The sequence below is a fragment of the Megalops cyprinoides genome, chromosome 8 (genome assembly GCF_013368585.1).
Source record: "Megalops cyprinoides isolate fMegCyp1 chromosome 8, fMegCyp1.pri, whole genome shotgun sequence".
NCBI lineage: Eukaryota > Metazoa > Chordata > Actinopteri > Elopiformes > Megalopidae > Megalops > Megalops cyprinoides.
Window position 1 is genome coordinate 24,697,543 of NC_050590.1, and position 17,033 is coordinate 24,714,575.

The 17,033-nt window shown below is 36.7% G+C and overlaps 3 protein-coding genes across 3 annotated transcripts in view; 1 reads left to right on the forward strand and 2 right to left on the reverse strand.

Annotated features, from left to right (window-relative positions):
- Positions 1-268: 268 nt before the first annotated feature.
- Positions 269-3,010, reverse strand: LOC118781635 (guanylyl cyclase-activating protein 2-like). Its single transcript, XM_036534646.1, has 4 exons — positions 2,798-3,010; positions 1,530-1,679; positions 681-792; positions 269-399 (listed from the first exon to the last, which is right to left on the reverse strand). Exons 1-4 carry the CDS (start codon positions 3,008-3,010, stop codon positions 269-271), a joined length of 606 nt encoding a protein of 201 aa, XP_036390539.1.
- A 2,126-nt stretch (positions 3,011-5,136) lies between these two features.
- Positions 5,137-7,260, reverse strand: LOC118781600 (guanylyl cyclase-activating protein 2-like). The gene is made up of 4 exons (XM_036534592.1): positions 7,060-7,260; positions 6,734-6,883; positions 5,747-5,855; positions 5,137-5,264 (listed from the first exon to the last, which is right to left on the reverse strand). The coding sequence occupies exons 1-4, from the start codon at positions 7,258-7,260 to the stop codon at positions 5,137-5,139; spliced, it is 588 nt and encodes a 195-aa protein (XP_036390485.1).
- Positions 7,261-10,994: 3,734 nt separating this feature from the next.
- LOC118781602 (transmembrane protein 263-B-like) overlaps positions 10,995-17,033 on the forward strand; it is a 65,413-nt gene continuing 59,374 nt past the window's right edge. Inside the window, exons 1-2 of the mRNA XM_036534596.1 lie at positions 10,995-11,163; positions 14,706-14,808. Of these exons, the coding sequence (XP_036390489.1) occupies positions 11,158-11,163; positions 14,706-14,808 (109 nt within the window). The 5' untranslated portion in view covers positions 10,995-11,157. The remainder of the gene's footprint in view (positions 11,164-14,705; positions 14,809-17,033) is intronic.

Below are 17,033 nucleotides of genomic sequence, written 5' to 3' on the forward strand. Positions count from 1 at the left end.
TGGTGGTCAAAGGATAAAATTGTAGTCATAGTAGCAACAACCCTAGAACACATTTGGGCCTAATGATTTCAGCAGAGTGCAGAGATGCAGGGGGGTCTCATTTCCATCAATGAGGACAAAGCTCAGTTGCATCAGGTGACTGCAGTATTTTTGTCCAGAATGCTGTGCCTTCCTTTTGACCAGGTAATCTCACAGCTGAATATGCAGTTGTTTTCTGGCAGATATGCTGCTCTCTAGAATTACTCTGCTAAAATCCTCCCAGTTCACTTTAATTCATTCCATTTTTCAGCTTCTGGCGTTCAATCACCCAGTTGCTGGGATTCACCTCCAAAGTGAGAAACTTTCTGACCCATTCATCCCTTTCAGCACCCTCAAGGAATTCCTCCAAAGTGATCTGACCTAAAAATAAAAGGCATAAAATTGTGTCTTTGTTTTTCTCATTCTTATTGTCATTTAAACCATTTCGTGGTCCTGACCATGTAACTGTGATCACCTGCAGACCACATCCAGTACATCCAAACCAGAGAATTTAGGATACCCTAAATTCCACATATTTACAGGTTTTTACTGGCTGGAAGTACAACAGGAAAACATTTATTTAAGAATCAAAGCCAAGTGTCCACTGGGACATTTTAAAAATATATTGTGAAAGGGATTGCATTTTTTTTTTCACAGCTTACCGTCTTTGTTAACATCAATGAGGTCAAAGATTCGATTACACACTTGTTCAGGTGTGAGGGTATTTTTCTCTCTCTCATCAGAGACAGTGCCCTGCTTAATTCTGTGGATGATCTACAAACAAGACATTTTGATTAAAAGCAATAGTATGATACATAAAAAGACAATGCTTAATTTTCATTTTCAATTTTAATTTCTGTTAGGAGTTAGTCAATGTCAGAAGTCATTGTCTAAAGAAGCTGTTCAGTTATTTCCCTTGGTCAATTGTCCTTAACTGTGAGTACATCTTCTGTTATGTACACTTTCTGCCTTCAGCTGCCAAGTTCATTATATTACATAAGAAGCAGAATAGCAACACTGGGCCAATTTGCACAACAAAGGTTTTGACAACTGCAAAGAGAATATATATGTGAGGCCTTTAAGTTAAATACTGTAGCCATCAACCAAAGGAAGGAAAATGACATAGTGCCACAGCTCCCCTGGATCAGGACACACTCAACAGCGTGAGCCCTGATTGAGCCCTAAATCAGGTGATAGCAAGATTAGGCTGGTATGTTAATGGAGAATGACATTTACCTGAGAACTCTTGACAGCCAGAAGCCAAATATTTAAAGATGTCAGAACTGCTTTTGTGTGAAGCAAGAAATACGTATTTCATATATTTAAGTAAATGTTTCTGCACTATGAAAATACCATATTTTAATTGTGTTTATTTTCTGTGGGGACTGGAATATGGCCATTCAACAATCAGTTCAACATAGATAGATTTGCTGTCTGTATAAGAAAACTGTATATTAAAACAATAGAGCTGTTTAGAATGAATACAGCATGGCACAAAAAATATTTCTTACCCTCACTATGCTCCTTACTTCACTTCTGTCAAGGCGACCATTTTCATCCTTGTCAAAAACCTTGAAAGACCATCTGAGCTTATCTTCCAGCTTTCCCCGAAATACCAGGTGCAGCATCGCCACATATTCAACAAAATCTAATGTGTTGTCCTGAGAAGCAGACATGAAGCACGCATCAATATATTGCCTTAGCTCAAACCTCCATTGCCTTAACCAGTTTCAGAAACAGTGTATTAGCACTCAGTTGGTACTTAGTCAATAAAAAAACAAACCAATGAATGCAAGCATAAATGCACAAATAAATGGTCTCACATTCTTCAAATAATTAAAAAACAAGGAACGTTTGTGATACCTGAAATGAATCCAAAATATTTAAATGGCAATGCTATTATGTAGAAGTATATGCATAATGTTATTAGAATTTAGTTCTGTATGCTCATGTCTCTCATGTTTGTCCAGACCAAAAAATTCTGATGATCATGTATTATATGTTCTGTTATCATAGAAATTAGATCTTGCATGGCACATTCATTATTACTGACAAATTTAAGATATGGCCTGAATAGGGGTAACACATTCATACACACATACATCCACACACACACACACACACACACACACACATACGCTTGGCACCCGAAGAAAATACAGAGAGATGAATTGCAATCCACCATAAATACTACGCAGACATTGGGATATAAAGAGACAACTGGGGGTGCACTGAGGTCCATCTGAGCCAGGCCTACATGCAAACACACACACGCACATGCATACACACATACACACACTCCCATAATGGCTACTTGCATTTATTTTTAATGTCTTTTAATCTTCAATCTTTCAATCACACATACATATGTATATACAACATTTTGTGTAATACTATGGGTGTATGTGCTATCTCGCATTCACCCTTTCTTCATATACTTTATCTGGGTAAGACCCTTGTGTGACTCTCCCAATTCTCATATCATTGTCTCCATTTCATTCATCTCCAGTTTTAGTTTAATGGTCAGCTGAACCTTATGGGAAAAGCAAAAAGCTGTTGCAAATATTAAGTATCATTTCTTTGGAAAAAAATATCATCATATATCGTTTGAGGTTATCCAAACTTTGCCAAGGATTTGGTCACTTTTCCCATCTTTTCTGGCCACAGGTTCCTCACCAGTGAAATGACCATCTCATAGACACACTGTATGGTTTTTGTTAATGTCTTCAGCTATGTGTTATTGTTTCTCCTAATGAAAATATCATTAAAAGCTACTTACCTGATTCAAATCAAATGACCTGAATATGTTATCCATGTATAATGATTCAGCAGATGAATCACTGGTAACACCAAAGATTTTCTTGAATTCATGTAGATGCAAAGATCCACTTGGGCACTCTTCTATAAATTTCTTATAGAGATTTTGAATTGCTGATAGTTCCAGCTCTTTTTCGTCATTTTCAGATTGGCCTGTATTTTGGACTTGACCCATGACATCATCTAATCTTAATCCACCAAAGAAAATGTATGTGCATTTTAACAGTTTGTTATTTTAATTTATCAAAGCAAATAAAGTCTGTTCTTGGTTCTTTCCCTGGTGTTTCTGTGCCACTACAGAGTCTGGTGAACACGCTCCGCCTGTGAAAGGATTAACTTCTAATGTAGCATATATTTAGAAGCACACGATCAAGAACTAAATGACTTCATCCAATCACCTAAATCTTTAATAGGCTCCCATCCTTTTATGTCTTTGTTAGACTGCCTTGTCCTTGCATTTGAGATTTTTGAAAGCATTTATTTTAGACCAACTGAAAATGTAGTGTTTGTTGATTCCATCTGATATATTTAGACACTGTGTTGATTTGAAAATGTAAAAATATGGCCATATCAAAACCAAAAATGCACAAATATTTACGCAGAAACATTTTTCCACAAAGTAAAATCTAAGGTATATATGCCCTAGTGCAACATACACAACACATACAACACACATTATTGACAAAAAATATCTTTTGATGCATGGAAGCTTTCAAAATATAAGTCTGAGGAAACCTATTAACTTACATTCAAACAGTGTATTTTTTCAGAGTGGCTGTGGCATTAGGCCCCATGTAATCATGGTATATTCTCAAAACAGAACTGTACCCCTGCACACTGTCAAATCATGGTAAACAGTTATAAAGCAAAGAGGCATTGTAGATGATCAGAGTTAAGCATTGCAAAGTTGGTCTTAAATATATGATCCTCCCCGGTCTTAGTACAACCTGGCATCCATCACCTAACACAACCCTTCTTTACACTCAAACACCAATCAGCACAAGCAGATTAGCTGACGTGTATATCTGAGGACTTCTGTGCTGAAACTAGGCGAGAGCAAGTTATCATGGAATTTGACTCATGTTCAAAATACAGTTCAGTATGTTGCTTCAGTCTGTGTAATTTCACCCTGCTGCCTTGTTTATTATTAACCTGTTTATGAAAACCATGAATAAATATTGACTTAATAAGCTATATATCTGATCCTACACTGCTACATTATGTGTATTAATGAAACGTATGTAAAAGTGATCATTTCAGAATTTATTGTTCAAAATAAGAACAAAGCTTTACGGAACAGATTGGAGCCTCATGGACATCCACCTGATGTCACCAACAGTATAATTCCAAAGTTTTAAACAGATGAGGGCATTTGTAGCAAAAAGTGAATGTGCTTACAAAAATGCACATAGATGAAATCACCTAATTTAGCTAATTATTATAGCATGCAACTTATCCAAATATACCCACATGGCAGCAATTGTGAAGCAATTAGCAAACATTGTAAAAGCAAAGCAGTGCTACCATTACATACATAAATAAACATTGTCTTATTTCTCAGATGTTTTGCTAGCATGTACCTCCATGCTCCTGCTTTGATTTTGTACTGCCACAAACATATCAACACAAGCACATAAAACAAACAAAAAAATGATAGCCTGCCTTAAGTAAATAACATAAGTCATTAACATATAAAAATGTCATATACAGTACCTTATTCACAAAATATTATTATCCAGTATAGTGATTACAATGATATTTTTAGCAAATATTAATACTTAGGCAAGTATTATTTTGATATCATGTCACATGTTATCAGAGATTTTACAACCTGTGACTGATGTCAGAGTTTTGGCTAGGTAAACGCTAGTGTTTATTTCTTTTACCATAAATAGGGTATATATAATATATACATCTATGTACAAAAATTTAGAGCAAATATAACAGCAAATGTTGAAAAAGTAACAAAATATTCATTATCATTCCTTATAATATTATCACAGATAATATTGTACAAGTTACTTTCTTCAATTCCTTATTTTCTGGGATTGGCAAATGTACATCTGCTTTTTAGACTAGTTAAGACAGATTGCAGCAACCTTCGGTAATTCAGACCTTGGATCAGAGTCAGGGTCCGAGGTAAGTTGGCTCCCTATACAGATAATCATTTCAATCAAGCAATCAAGAAATGAGGCAGAACAATGACACACAGGCACTGCTGTCCACTACAACTGAAATTGTCCATACTGGTCTACATCCATTTCTTTGTTTTTCTTCTTTGTGTCAATAAGGATTAACACTTCAAAAATGAGCACTCTTTCTCCTTTGTGCCAAAACCCAAGAGTAAGGGTTCATGTCCAACTGTAGCATTTTCATGACCCATTCATCCTTCTGTGCTCCATCAAGGAACTCCTCCAGAGTAATTTGACCTATGAAACACAAAATATCAGAGTGCATTACTATTCTAATGCAATAATGCTTTTTGGACCTATGTAGGAAGTAAATCACGGCACAGCCTTAAGGTCAATAATGTCATTTTTTTTCCTCTTAATGCTCGCAGTGGTTAGTGAACCCCTAAATCCACCCATATGATACATACATAAATAACACAGTTAATATTGACTCAATAATGACTGGTAGTCCAATACATAATGGTAAAACTGATGGAAAATAGGAGAAACATCCCTGCACATCATTGTTGTTTCCTCTGGGTTAGCAATATGATTATGAAATTGGAGTAAAATAATCCCCTGAATAGAAACAGTCTTTTTTTGGGCAGTCAACCCCTTTACTCCCCTAAGGGCCATATCAACCTCAAACATAAGTTAAAATCTGTTGCAACCAGGTAGAGCAGATTACAGTTTCTTCTGCTAGTGATTTTTAGGCATTAGTCTGCTTTAACTATACTTACCATCCCCATTCAAATCTACTACTTGAAATATTCTTTCACAAATTTCATCTGTTTTGAGCAATTCACAGTCAGAATCTCTTCTGCAGCTCCTTTTTAATCTACAAATAGACTGAAAAAGTAAGTGATGTTAATACACAGAAAATTGACTTGATATTGCACATCTGCTCATAATAAAGTACAAAAAAGTATTGTATATTCACTGTACATACTATATCTTCTTATGATGATAAGAATATTTCCATAAAATGACATCACTGCATAAAGAGTGAAATACCTCACACTGTCTGTCTGTCTATCTATCTATCTATCTATCTATCTGTGTATTTGTGCGCACGTGTATGTAAATATTATTTAAACGCTATGCCTACACCGTTTCATAAAACTGCATCCGATGTTGTTACTTCTTACACAAAACATATTTACATTTTAAAACACGAATGACAAAAGAAAGTGATATTCGTTTTGATTTTATGAAATATTTGATGCATACAGTTTTAGTTATCTGTAATCTGGTATGAAAACAAATAAAAATTAATAGGTAACTGTCCGTGATTATCAATCAACATAATCAACAGATAGGTCAGGATCTGGGATTACATTACTGCTCCACAATAACTGAAAGAGCCCATTGCCTGGGATAATATGGATTACTGAGAGTGGATTAGTCCACCTACGTTTACAGCAGACTACACTTTTAGAACAAGGGAACATGTCATCAATGGTGCAATGCAGCCTATTCTTTAGGATCACAAGTAGTACGAAATAGTAATAATTAAAACACTATTTTTATTCTTACCTTTCAGATGGCTGTTGATTATGCAGTTTAAGTATATACTTCCATAAGTATATACTTCCATAACGATTGTTGGTTTTGATGAGCAGCTGCTCTATTTTTACCACAACCGAAGATTCCTTCACTGCACGTACTGTATTTCAAAACATTTCTAACATTTGCAAACATTTTTCAACGAACCCCAGTATACTTACATCAATAATTTCCCGGAGCTCATTTCTGTCGACGTATCCATTGCCATCCTTATCATACACTTTAAATGACCACCTGAGTTTGTGTTCTAAATTTCCCCTGAAAACAAGATTCAAGGCTGCCACGTATTCCAAAAAATCGATGGTGTCATCCTGTGGGAGAAAATGAACGCTGTTCAAAGACAAATGGCAAAGCAGGTATTCTTTAATTTTACAGGAAATATAAAATGCTCATGGTGTTTGCCATTCATTGTACTATTTCTTGATCAAAAATTGCAATTAGGATAGATTTCGTGCGCTGTAATTTAAACGGATTTTTGCTCTCTTACCCCATTCTTGTCAAATGCTCGAAACATGCTTTCGGCGTACTCAGAGGCTTCCCCGGTTGGATCGATTCCAAAAAACTTTTTGAACTCGTGCAAAAACAAGACACCACTAGGACACTCCATTACAAACTTTTTGTACATTTCCTGAAGAGTTGCAACGTCCATCTCCTCATCATCTTGCCCGTTAGAGTTTGCCTGTCCCATTTGTTTTTTTTGCGAGTGTGCGCTCTCCTGGGTCCTGGACTCGCTGTATGACAGAGACCCGCTGTACACAAATACTTATGCTGTCAAAATCACTTTACGTATACGAGCTGCAAGTGATTAGCCTGCTTCTGAGATGCACCGGTAAGTGCCTTTCGATGCATGAATTACACTACGTGATACCACTTTACCTCACAATTCGCTTACAGACATTTGAAGATATTTTATTAAATATTCGCATTTTTAGTAATCCATGGAAGCAATCAGAAATCACGTTTTAGCAAGTGGGAGATTTTTCAGCTCAGTTTTTAACTAGAGAATGCCTGTAGCTGCCAGATTAAATTATTTTCAATCAGAGGGAAGCTAGAAAAACAGGCTGCTGAATGTTAATATTGAAGACACAAAATTCATTAAAACAAAAGAAGCATAATACACATCCATCTTATGTCTCCTCCAATAAAAACATGAAGAGGGCCTCTTTCTTTCTTTGAGGCACCTTACACATTTTCACACAAATAGTGAGGGTCTCTATGCACAGCAAATCATCCAATTGATCACAAGCCATTTTGTTCTAAAATATTTCAAAACACATGAAATATTATAAAAAATACACTTATGTGGCATCAACCGCTGCTGTAGAAATTGTTCCCACCCTCTTTTCATTTTCTCTTTCTAATAACATGTTTTTACATCATATTTTGTGAAGTTATACCCTGAACATGAATCTGCATTGGCATCTGCAATTTTAATGGCATCCACATATAAGTCCTCTATGTCTTTTTTTCAAATATGATTGTCACATTATAAATGTACAGACACTGGAGTTTCAATGGGGGAGGTCAGACACCTACACACAAAAAGTTTGTGTGCACCATCTGAAAACTGTTAACAAATATTCAAGAAACTGCCCCACATTCACACAATCCACAGAAATACTCTTGCAGGTCAGCTCATTTGAAAGCAGAGGATTGGAACATCTGACATATACAAGGGTGAATAATGATAGGTATCACATTAAGAGCACAATGAGAAGTTTAGATTTTATTGGATAAACGAACAGCAGCATACAAGCTCAGGGGTCAGACTGGGGACAGGGGTCAGGAGGCAGGGGCTATCTTAGATAATAAGGTTTTCAGGGGTCATCATAAACTAGCTAAGTGGGAGCTGGAGATTGGAGGAATGACCATAAGGAGCTCATTTCTTGGGCCATACTATATGACAGAATTACTCTGTGTAGCAACAGTAGTCAGAGTCAATGTGTTTTTTATCATGATTGTTTGCTTGTCAGGCACCTTCCGTTTATGACACATATAAATTTAAAATCTCATTCATTTTGTATACCATATTGGTTTAATATGAGAAACTGAGATTTTTCCAAAGGTAGAGACACAAATGTCATACTTGAGGCTGACACCATTTACCTCTGGTCCAGTATCCACTGCTATAATCCTGTGTTTCTCAATTATAGTGCTCTGTTTTGGTTGAGCTCTGAATCAGCAACTGACTGAGATCGGTCCTAATATCTGATACAAACACACATTCCACAATGTTGACCAATAACTGTATGCTTTCTGTTTTTGGGGACATCTGTCTGTGGAATTCAGTTGAGCTGTTAAAGCAATTATAATTTGTATACAGCATTTCTTCACAGGTTATCTGCTACAGGTCCTGTGTTACATAAATTTGTTGTTGAAAGTGCAATTGTTGTAGTGAATATAAATAAACAGATTTCGTTAACATATTTTAGTGTTCATTTTGTCTTCACTTTAAATAATGAAAAAGAACAGAACGGCCATCTGTCAAGTTCAATGAATTAGCCTAGCTGAAAATGAAAAACAAAATATATTTCTCATTCGTTCAAGAGCCAGTAAGTAAGTTTTCCTATACACAAACATTGTTCAAAATAGGTGTTACTTTTACAAAGTAAGAGGTGAGGCTCCGACTTTGAGATGTTAGAATGTGTTTGACAGGCTCTAGACCTCAGGTGCCATAAGCTTTGCTATTTGAACACAACACAGATGTCAATCTCCAGGTGACTGACTAGAGAGGTTACAAGGTAGACTGTCATATAGACTCTACTCTCAATGATTTCATGGACAGATTGATGAGTTTGGCAGCTATTTCACATTCACGCATGTAAACACAGCAGGTACTTTCACACAACGTCAAAGTGTCTGGTAAATTTTAAAAAACAAACAAACAAACAAACAAAAAAAAAAACAAAACAGAACAGTGGTCTCTCCGTGATAACATGAGCAGCAAACTACCTTGTCATGTACTTTCCAGGCAGGCATGCTATTTAACAAGTTTGTAACAAGTTGCTAAAATTGCATTGCAGGTGATTCTGAATGCTATGCTGACTGCCAGGAGTTTTTAAAGCATATTAATACCACCTTTGACATATTAGAGCCCAGTGCATACCACTGACCACAATGTCAGAACTGAAATATTTAAAATAACTGGTCTCTAGAAGTTATTGTAAGCCTGAGAGTAAAGTAAGTTTACATAAGTGTTCTAGCTAACAGTACAATATGCTGTGTGTTCAAATGATGCAATTGGGTGATCTCTGATATTCTGATAAGGGCAATCCAAATTAAAGTTTTATGAAAACATCATAAAATATAATTGGGAGACAGTTTCACCATAATTAAGATAATTGTTTTCAAATTCATCTGTACTTAATGTATGGTTGAAATGCATTGAAACACATTAGGGAAAAATTGCAGTGATGCTCCACTGCAAAAACTTTGGTTCCTAAAATGTTATTCACTTAAAATAAAAATATTTTGTCTTGGGCTCAGCAGTCTAAGAATTAATCACCAATTTGTATGGCCTAATATGCTGTGATGGTAAATGATTACCTGGAAACATAAATCTGTAGCTCTCAGTTCAATTCTCAGTTTGACAGAGATATCATATCATGTAAAGGTTTACAATGGCCTGTCTAAGTTTCAACCTGATTAGTCCTCAATGGTGAAAAAAAGAGAGGAAAGCATTGATGTTCATAAAGGGGAAGAGACCATTGGTTCACCCCCTACAGCACTGAGAATATTTATTGTTACTAGTCAACTTTATATTTAAGAAATAAAGGTTCCAGTTGAATAACTACAGGCACGATGCTGGATGTCTGGAGAAACAGTCCCAACTTACTGCATGCTTGTTTCAGTATGCAAATATGAAAATTACCTTCCCAGTTATATTTAATATACCTCTTTTAATATATAAGATATATACAACAAAATGAAGGAGTAAAGTATTTTCAGCATATGGATAACATGAAATATAATGTGAATGGACAACCCATTATTTTGATTGATTATCAATGTTATCTTTCTCTCACAACATAACTATAAAACATGGAAAACTATCATACAGTTATTATTTACATTTTATTTATTTACAAAAGTTTGAATTAAATTAATTCTAATACTATTTAACACAACACTAATCAATGGCAATCTCTCAAAGCTATCATTATCGATCATAAAACATTACATGAATGAAGATTGATGAATCTAAATTCATGTGTTGAATTTTTCAAAAACATATTGGAGTTGGCCTATCTCTTGTAAACAAGCCGTTTTAATCAGTTGTAAACGACACTCTCACACTGAAGCAGTGGCAACTTGCCTGTAAAGACAGGTATAGTTCACTGCTTCCCTCTGCCGACTGAAAGAGTGTAATACAGCAACACAAGCAAATATTCGGCATATAGTAAACATTGAAGACGTCACTTCCTGTTAAATTTAAACGTTGAAACATACCTGAGCTGTAAAATTGTGAAATACTATTTTTTATGAACAATTATAATTACCAATAGTAACAACGATCCTTGAAATTTTGATTGAACTATTATTTCAGCAAAACATATACAACAGCGCTGCTGTAATTGAAACAGCGATGAAGGTGAGTGGTGGGTGGATTTGTTTTTTGTTGAAATCGTAGGCTGTTGAATTTATGACAATGTCGTTAGCTATCGTTAGTCATTGATTTGCGTAATTATTTGACATTCAAAATGCACTGGATTTAGAAGCAGAAAGTGGTTTTAACAATGCTGTCCAAGTGAACAGCAAGTTGTGCTGCATTAAATACTGGCATCACTGTCATAAACATCCTCCCCCGCGCGGGACATTGTAGCTATAATGTAAATGCACAATACTAAACTAGCACGTGTAGTCTCGCTACAGATGAGACAATATCCTGCTGGTTGTATGGGCATTAAGAGTGTAAAATGTGCAAATGTTTGTTGAAGAAATTGGGATTCTGTTTATTAAGATTGACAACTTCACCTAAAACTAAACGGGCACGACCTCACACATCCTTTAGTAACTATTTTTGATCAGGAATAGTAAGCTCAGTTTCTGCAGGTCTGTATTTACTGTCAGTGTTATGTATTGGCCAATGCATATTTTGCAGGCAAGCGCTACATCACGTTTCCATTTTGTTAATTAGTTGATGCTCTTATCCAGAGCGACTCCCAAAGTCAGGCACAAATGCATCCAACAAAAGGATACGAAGCGTCACTTAAACAGGACCCCACCATCCACACACGCACAATCGCCAGTGCCAAACACTTGTATTACAACTGACATTAGTAATGACTTGCTTTGGGTTGTATTTCTGTTATTTGAAAAGCTATGTAATGCCCTTTTGGCTGTTTTGTTTTAATGTGATTCTGGATAGGAGAAAAAATACTCCTGGAAGTTGCAAGGTAGACAATTCATTGAAATTACAAATTGTAGAGGATAAAAAAAATAACAAAAACAAATATAAGTAATAGTAAGGCATTGTGGAGATTGTTTATTTTCCAGATAAAAAGAAAAAAAAAACATAGTCACATGAAAAAGTATTCTCTTGATATTCTCTATTATTTGGAGCACTGAATGGTTTCAGATTTTCAAACCTGTAATACTGCACAAAGGGAACCTGAGTAAACACAAAACACAGTATTTTAATGTTTATTTATTATATAGGATTATAATAATAATATTTATAATCTTGACCCACTCTTCTTTGCAGAACTGCTTTAACTCTGACAGATTGGTAGGTCTTCGAGTATGAACTGCTCTTTTCAGGTTCTGCCACATCAGCTCTATTGCATTCAAGTCAGGACTTTGACTAGGCCACTCCAAAACTTTAATTTTGCTTCTTTTTAGCCATTCAGATGTGGACTTGCTTCTGTATTTTGGATCATTGTCCTGCTGCATCATCCAATTATGCTTTAGCTTCAGCTCAGGTGCAGATGGTTGGACATTCTCCTTAAGAATTGTCTGTTACATAGCAAAATTCATGCTTCCTTCCAGTGACAGCAAGTTGTCCAGGTCCCGAGGCAGCAAAACATCCCCATACCATCAGACTGCCACCACCATGTTTCATTGTAGGTGTGATGTTCTTACAGTGGAATGCTGTATTCACTTTACGCCAGACATAGGACGACGTAGGAAGACTTGCTCCACTTTTGATTCATATGTCCATATAATATTATCCCAAAATTCTTGGGGATCATCCGGGTGCTTTTTAGCAAATGTGAGATGAGCTTTGATGTTTTTCTTGGTGAGCAGTGGTTTCTGCCTTGCTACTCTTCCATGAGGCCATTTTTGCACAGTCATTTTCATATTGTTGAGTCATGAACACTGACTATAGCTGATGTTAGAGAGGCCTGCAGTTCTTTGGAAGTTTTTCTGGGATCTTTCGAGATTTCCTGGATGAGGTGCCACTGTTCCCTGTGAGAAATGTTGGAAGGTGAGCCACTCCTGGCAATATTCAGCACTACTCCAAGTCTTCTCCGTTTGGAGATAATGGATTGCACTGTGGTTTGGTGGAGTTCAAGAACCTTAGAAATGGCTTTGTAACCCTTTCCAGAAATATCTCAGCAACTCTTTTCTCAGCTGTTTTGGAATTTCCTTTAATCATGGCATTGTGTGCCTGTAGAAGCTTTGTAGTGACTACTTCTCTTTGATGGTAAGGTTCAATATACACTCAGTGACCACTTTATTAGGCACACCTCTCTAATACTGGGTAGGACCCCCCCCTGAATTCTTCATGGCATGGATTCAGCAAGGTGCTGGAAACATTCCTTAGAGATTCTGCTCCATGCTGACATGATAGCATCATGCAGTTGCTGCACATTCATGCTGCAAATGTCCCGTTCCATCACATCCCAAAGGTGCTGTGTTGGATTGAGATCTGGTGACTGTGCAGACCATTGGAGTACACTGAACTCATTGTCATGTTCCTGGAACCAGTGTGAGATGACATGTGCTTTGTGGCATAGCTCGTTATACTGCTGGAAGTAGCCATTAGAAGATGGGTAGACTGTGGTCATAAAGGGATGCACATAGTCAGCAACAATACTCAGGTAGGCTGTAGCATTTAAACAATGCTCAATTGGTATTAAGGTGCCTAATATGTGCCAAGAAAATGTTCCCCACACCATTGCACCACCACCTCCAGCCTGAACTGTTGACACAAGGCAGGATGGATCTATGGATTCATGTTGTTTACTCCATATTCTGACCTTACCATCTGCATGTCGCAGCAGAAGTCGAGATTCTTCAGACCAAACAATGTTTTTCCCAATCATCTACTGTCCAGCTTTGGTGAGCCTGTGCCCACTGTAGCCTCAGTTTCCTGTTCTTAGCTGACAAGAGTGGGAGGTCTTCTCGGAGGGGTCTTCTGCTGCTGTAGCCCATCCACCTCAATGTTCAACGTGTTGTATGTTCAGAAATGCTTTTCTGCATAGCACTGTTGTAACGTGTGGTTATTTGGGTTACTGTCACCTTCCTGTCAGCTTGGACCAGTCTGGCCATTCTCCTCTGACCTCTGTCATTAACAAGGCATTTTCACCCACAGAACTGCTGCTCGCTGGATGTTTTTTGTTTTTCACACCTTTCTCTATACACTCTAGAGACTGTTGTGTGTGAAAATCCCAGGGGATCAGCAGTTTCTGAGATACTCAAACTGTCCCGCCTGGCACCAACAATCATCCCACAGTCAAAATCATTTAAATCAGATTTCCTACCTGTTCTGATGTTTGGTCTGAACAGCAACTGAACCTCTTGACTGTGTCTTTGTGAATTTCTGCATTGAGTTGCTGCAACGAGCAGGTGTACAGGTGTACCTAATAAAGTGGTCACTGAGTGTATATATGCCATTTAAACTCAACACGGCTATCAACTAAAATTTTATTGATTTCTTTGTTTCAAAACTATGGGCAATATGGGTATTTGGTTACCTTTCCATTAAATGAATGAAATAATGATCTAAAAACTATGTTTTGTGTTTTCTCAGGTTAGGTTCTCTTGTCTAATATGAAACTTTATTTGATGATATGAAACTATTCAGTGAGAGAAACATGCAATAAAAGAGGAAATCAGTCTACACCTGTTTAATTACACACACACACACACACACACATATATTTTTGTTTGTGTTTCTTTTTGTTCAAGGGACCCAGCACAGAAACAGAACAAGTGGAAGTAGCCAGTTTATCACCAGACGACACAAGCCAGGAAGAGATACCACCATACCTGCGAGAGGACCCTCCAGAAGGTAGGGCACAGTGTTTTGGACTGGGTCTGTTTCGCCTGCTTGGAGGAGGAAATGGTGCACTTGGGCAGCTCCTGTCAGGCATGGTCATCAGTGATTAGACTGAGACATTTCCATTAACATGTTCTATAGTCTGTGGTTCCAACCTCTACATTTCATAGAGGTTTACTGGATAAAAAGGAAATTTAGTCATGCATTATCTTTCATCTCTGAGTGACTTCTTTGGTTCTATGAGTAGGCCTAATGTCCTCTGGAAAATCACATGAATTCATCATATGTATTAAAGAGGTCTATTACACTGGTCAGTGCATGTCATTTTTTGGTTCTGAATAGCTCTCACCATTTGCATGGCAAAGTGAGGCAATGGCCTTCTGAAACTGCAGTGCAATGGATGCTTGTTATTTCAAGGAATAGACAAGAGTCTGTGACTTCAATGTGAATCGTGTTGGTGCTCAATCCTTTTTGGAGCACATTCTGTTTCAACGGAGGATAAATACTATCTGAGGATATCTGAAGATGTGACTCACCTGAAGAGGGCACTATTGACTAATTTATGACCAGACTATGCACTCCACATTAAATAAAATCATGTGTTCCTCTGAAATTTCTTGGCCTAGTTTCAACCTAACCACAATATTCTTTGTCCATATCTTTCAATGATGAATTTCAGAGAGTGCTATTAATGCTTACACCATTACATACATAAAACTATACCTTGGGTGGTTTCTGAATTGCACTAAATATATTCTCTTATATTTTAGTCAAACTTTAAATTAAGGACAAGATGCATTGTGGTTACATTATGTGCTGTGTATGGTTCACTAAACTTAAAATTGTCTCTTGATTCATCCCCAAAACAGTTGTTGGCTGGTATTCTAGCAAATGTCTTAGTATCAGATATGCCTACTGATCTCATTCAGCTGCAGGATTCAGAGCTCAAGCAAAACTGAAGTGCAGTGCTGTTGTTTCACTGACTTACAGGTGCCTGTATGTCAAATGCATAATTCTTGGGATTGGGGTTGTGTAACAAATATATTTCCCACCTGTTGTTGACAATTGTTCAAGTGGTTCTTTTTGAGTAGCTGCATACATATGAGCTGAAAATATATTGAAATGACCCAAAACTGAGAGATGACTTTAAGCATGATTAAGACAAGTATTCTCATTATGGCATATGCATGTAGGATAAGAGAGTCCTAGTGAAAAGAGTATTCTCTTCCTTAAATGGTGTCTTTCTTAATGTGATGTGCTACAACGTTCTGCTATCAGGTGGTATTTCCACCACGCACCAGTAGAGGGGGAATAAAGCATTGCCTGGAATGACAGTGCTTTTAAATAGCACAAAAAAATATTTAATGCGGACAAAAAGGATATTTGACATCTCTTTGTCTGTTCTGTCAGTTGACTCTCCATTGACAATCCTGTTTCCTCTTTTGTGTTGGCTAATTTAGCTTTAAATAACATGACTTCAGTGTCTTGAGGGTGTATTCTTGCTGATATCATTGCTATAGTTTTTTTAAGTTAATGCTTATTGATGCTCAATCCATTATAAAATAAAAACGTAAATAATATTCTACACAAAAATTAAAACCAGCATCCATCTTCACATTACCAAAATTCTAAATTCTGTTTTAAGTTTCAATAATACATCTTGCAAAATCCCCATATTTTGTTTGTCAAAACATTAAATAGGTTGTGCAATACCATTAGAACATTCACTTCATTACTGAAACACGAGAATCACTCTTGTGATTCATTTAATTCCCTGAATTACAAGGAACATAAAGAAATGATATAGAAATAAAATATTCTGTGAAGTGTATGCATGAAGCATAATACATAAACCAGATTGTTCATGTGCATCGAGTCTCTTAGTTATACATACATATGTATAGCCACAAGTTTTCATTTATATCACAGCCATTACCCGTCCTCATTTGTGACACACCACATGGAAGAAAATCTCTTTGCATAAAGAAGTCATGCTTACCATCGCTCTAGTAGAAAATGAGTGGATCTTTCCTTTGCTTGAAGAAGGAGGGCAGTGAGGATGCCAGTAGTAAACTTTACACAATGAAATGGCCATGTTCCCATACTCTCCATAGAGGACTTTTTTATATATTATATTTTATATTACCTACAAAGGTCCATCACTGCTTCACTTCAGAATTATTTTGTATACATGTAACCACACAATTTAGTTGATTATGCTTTACAGTTATTTTACT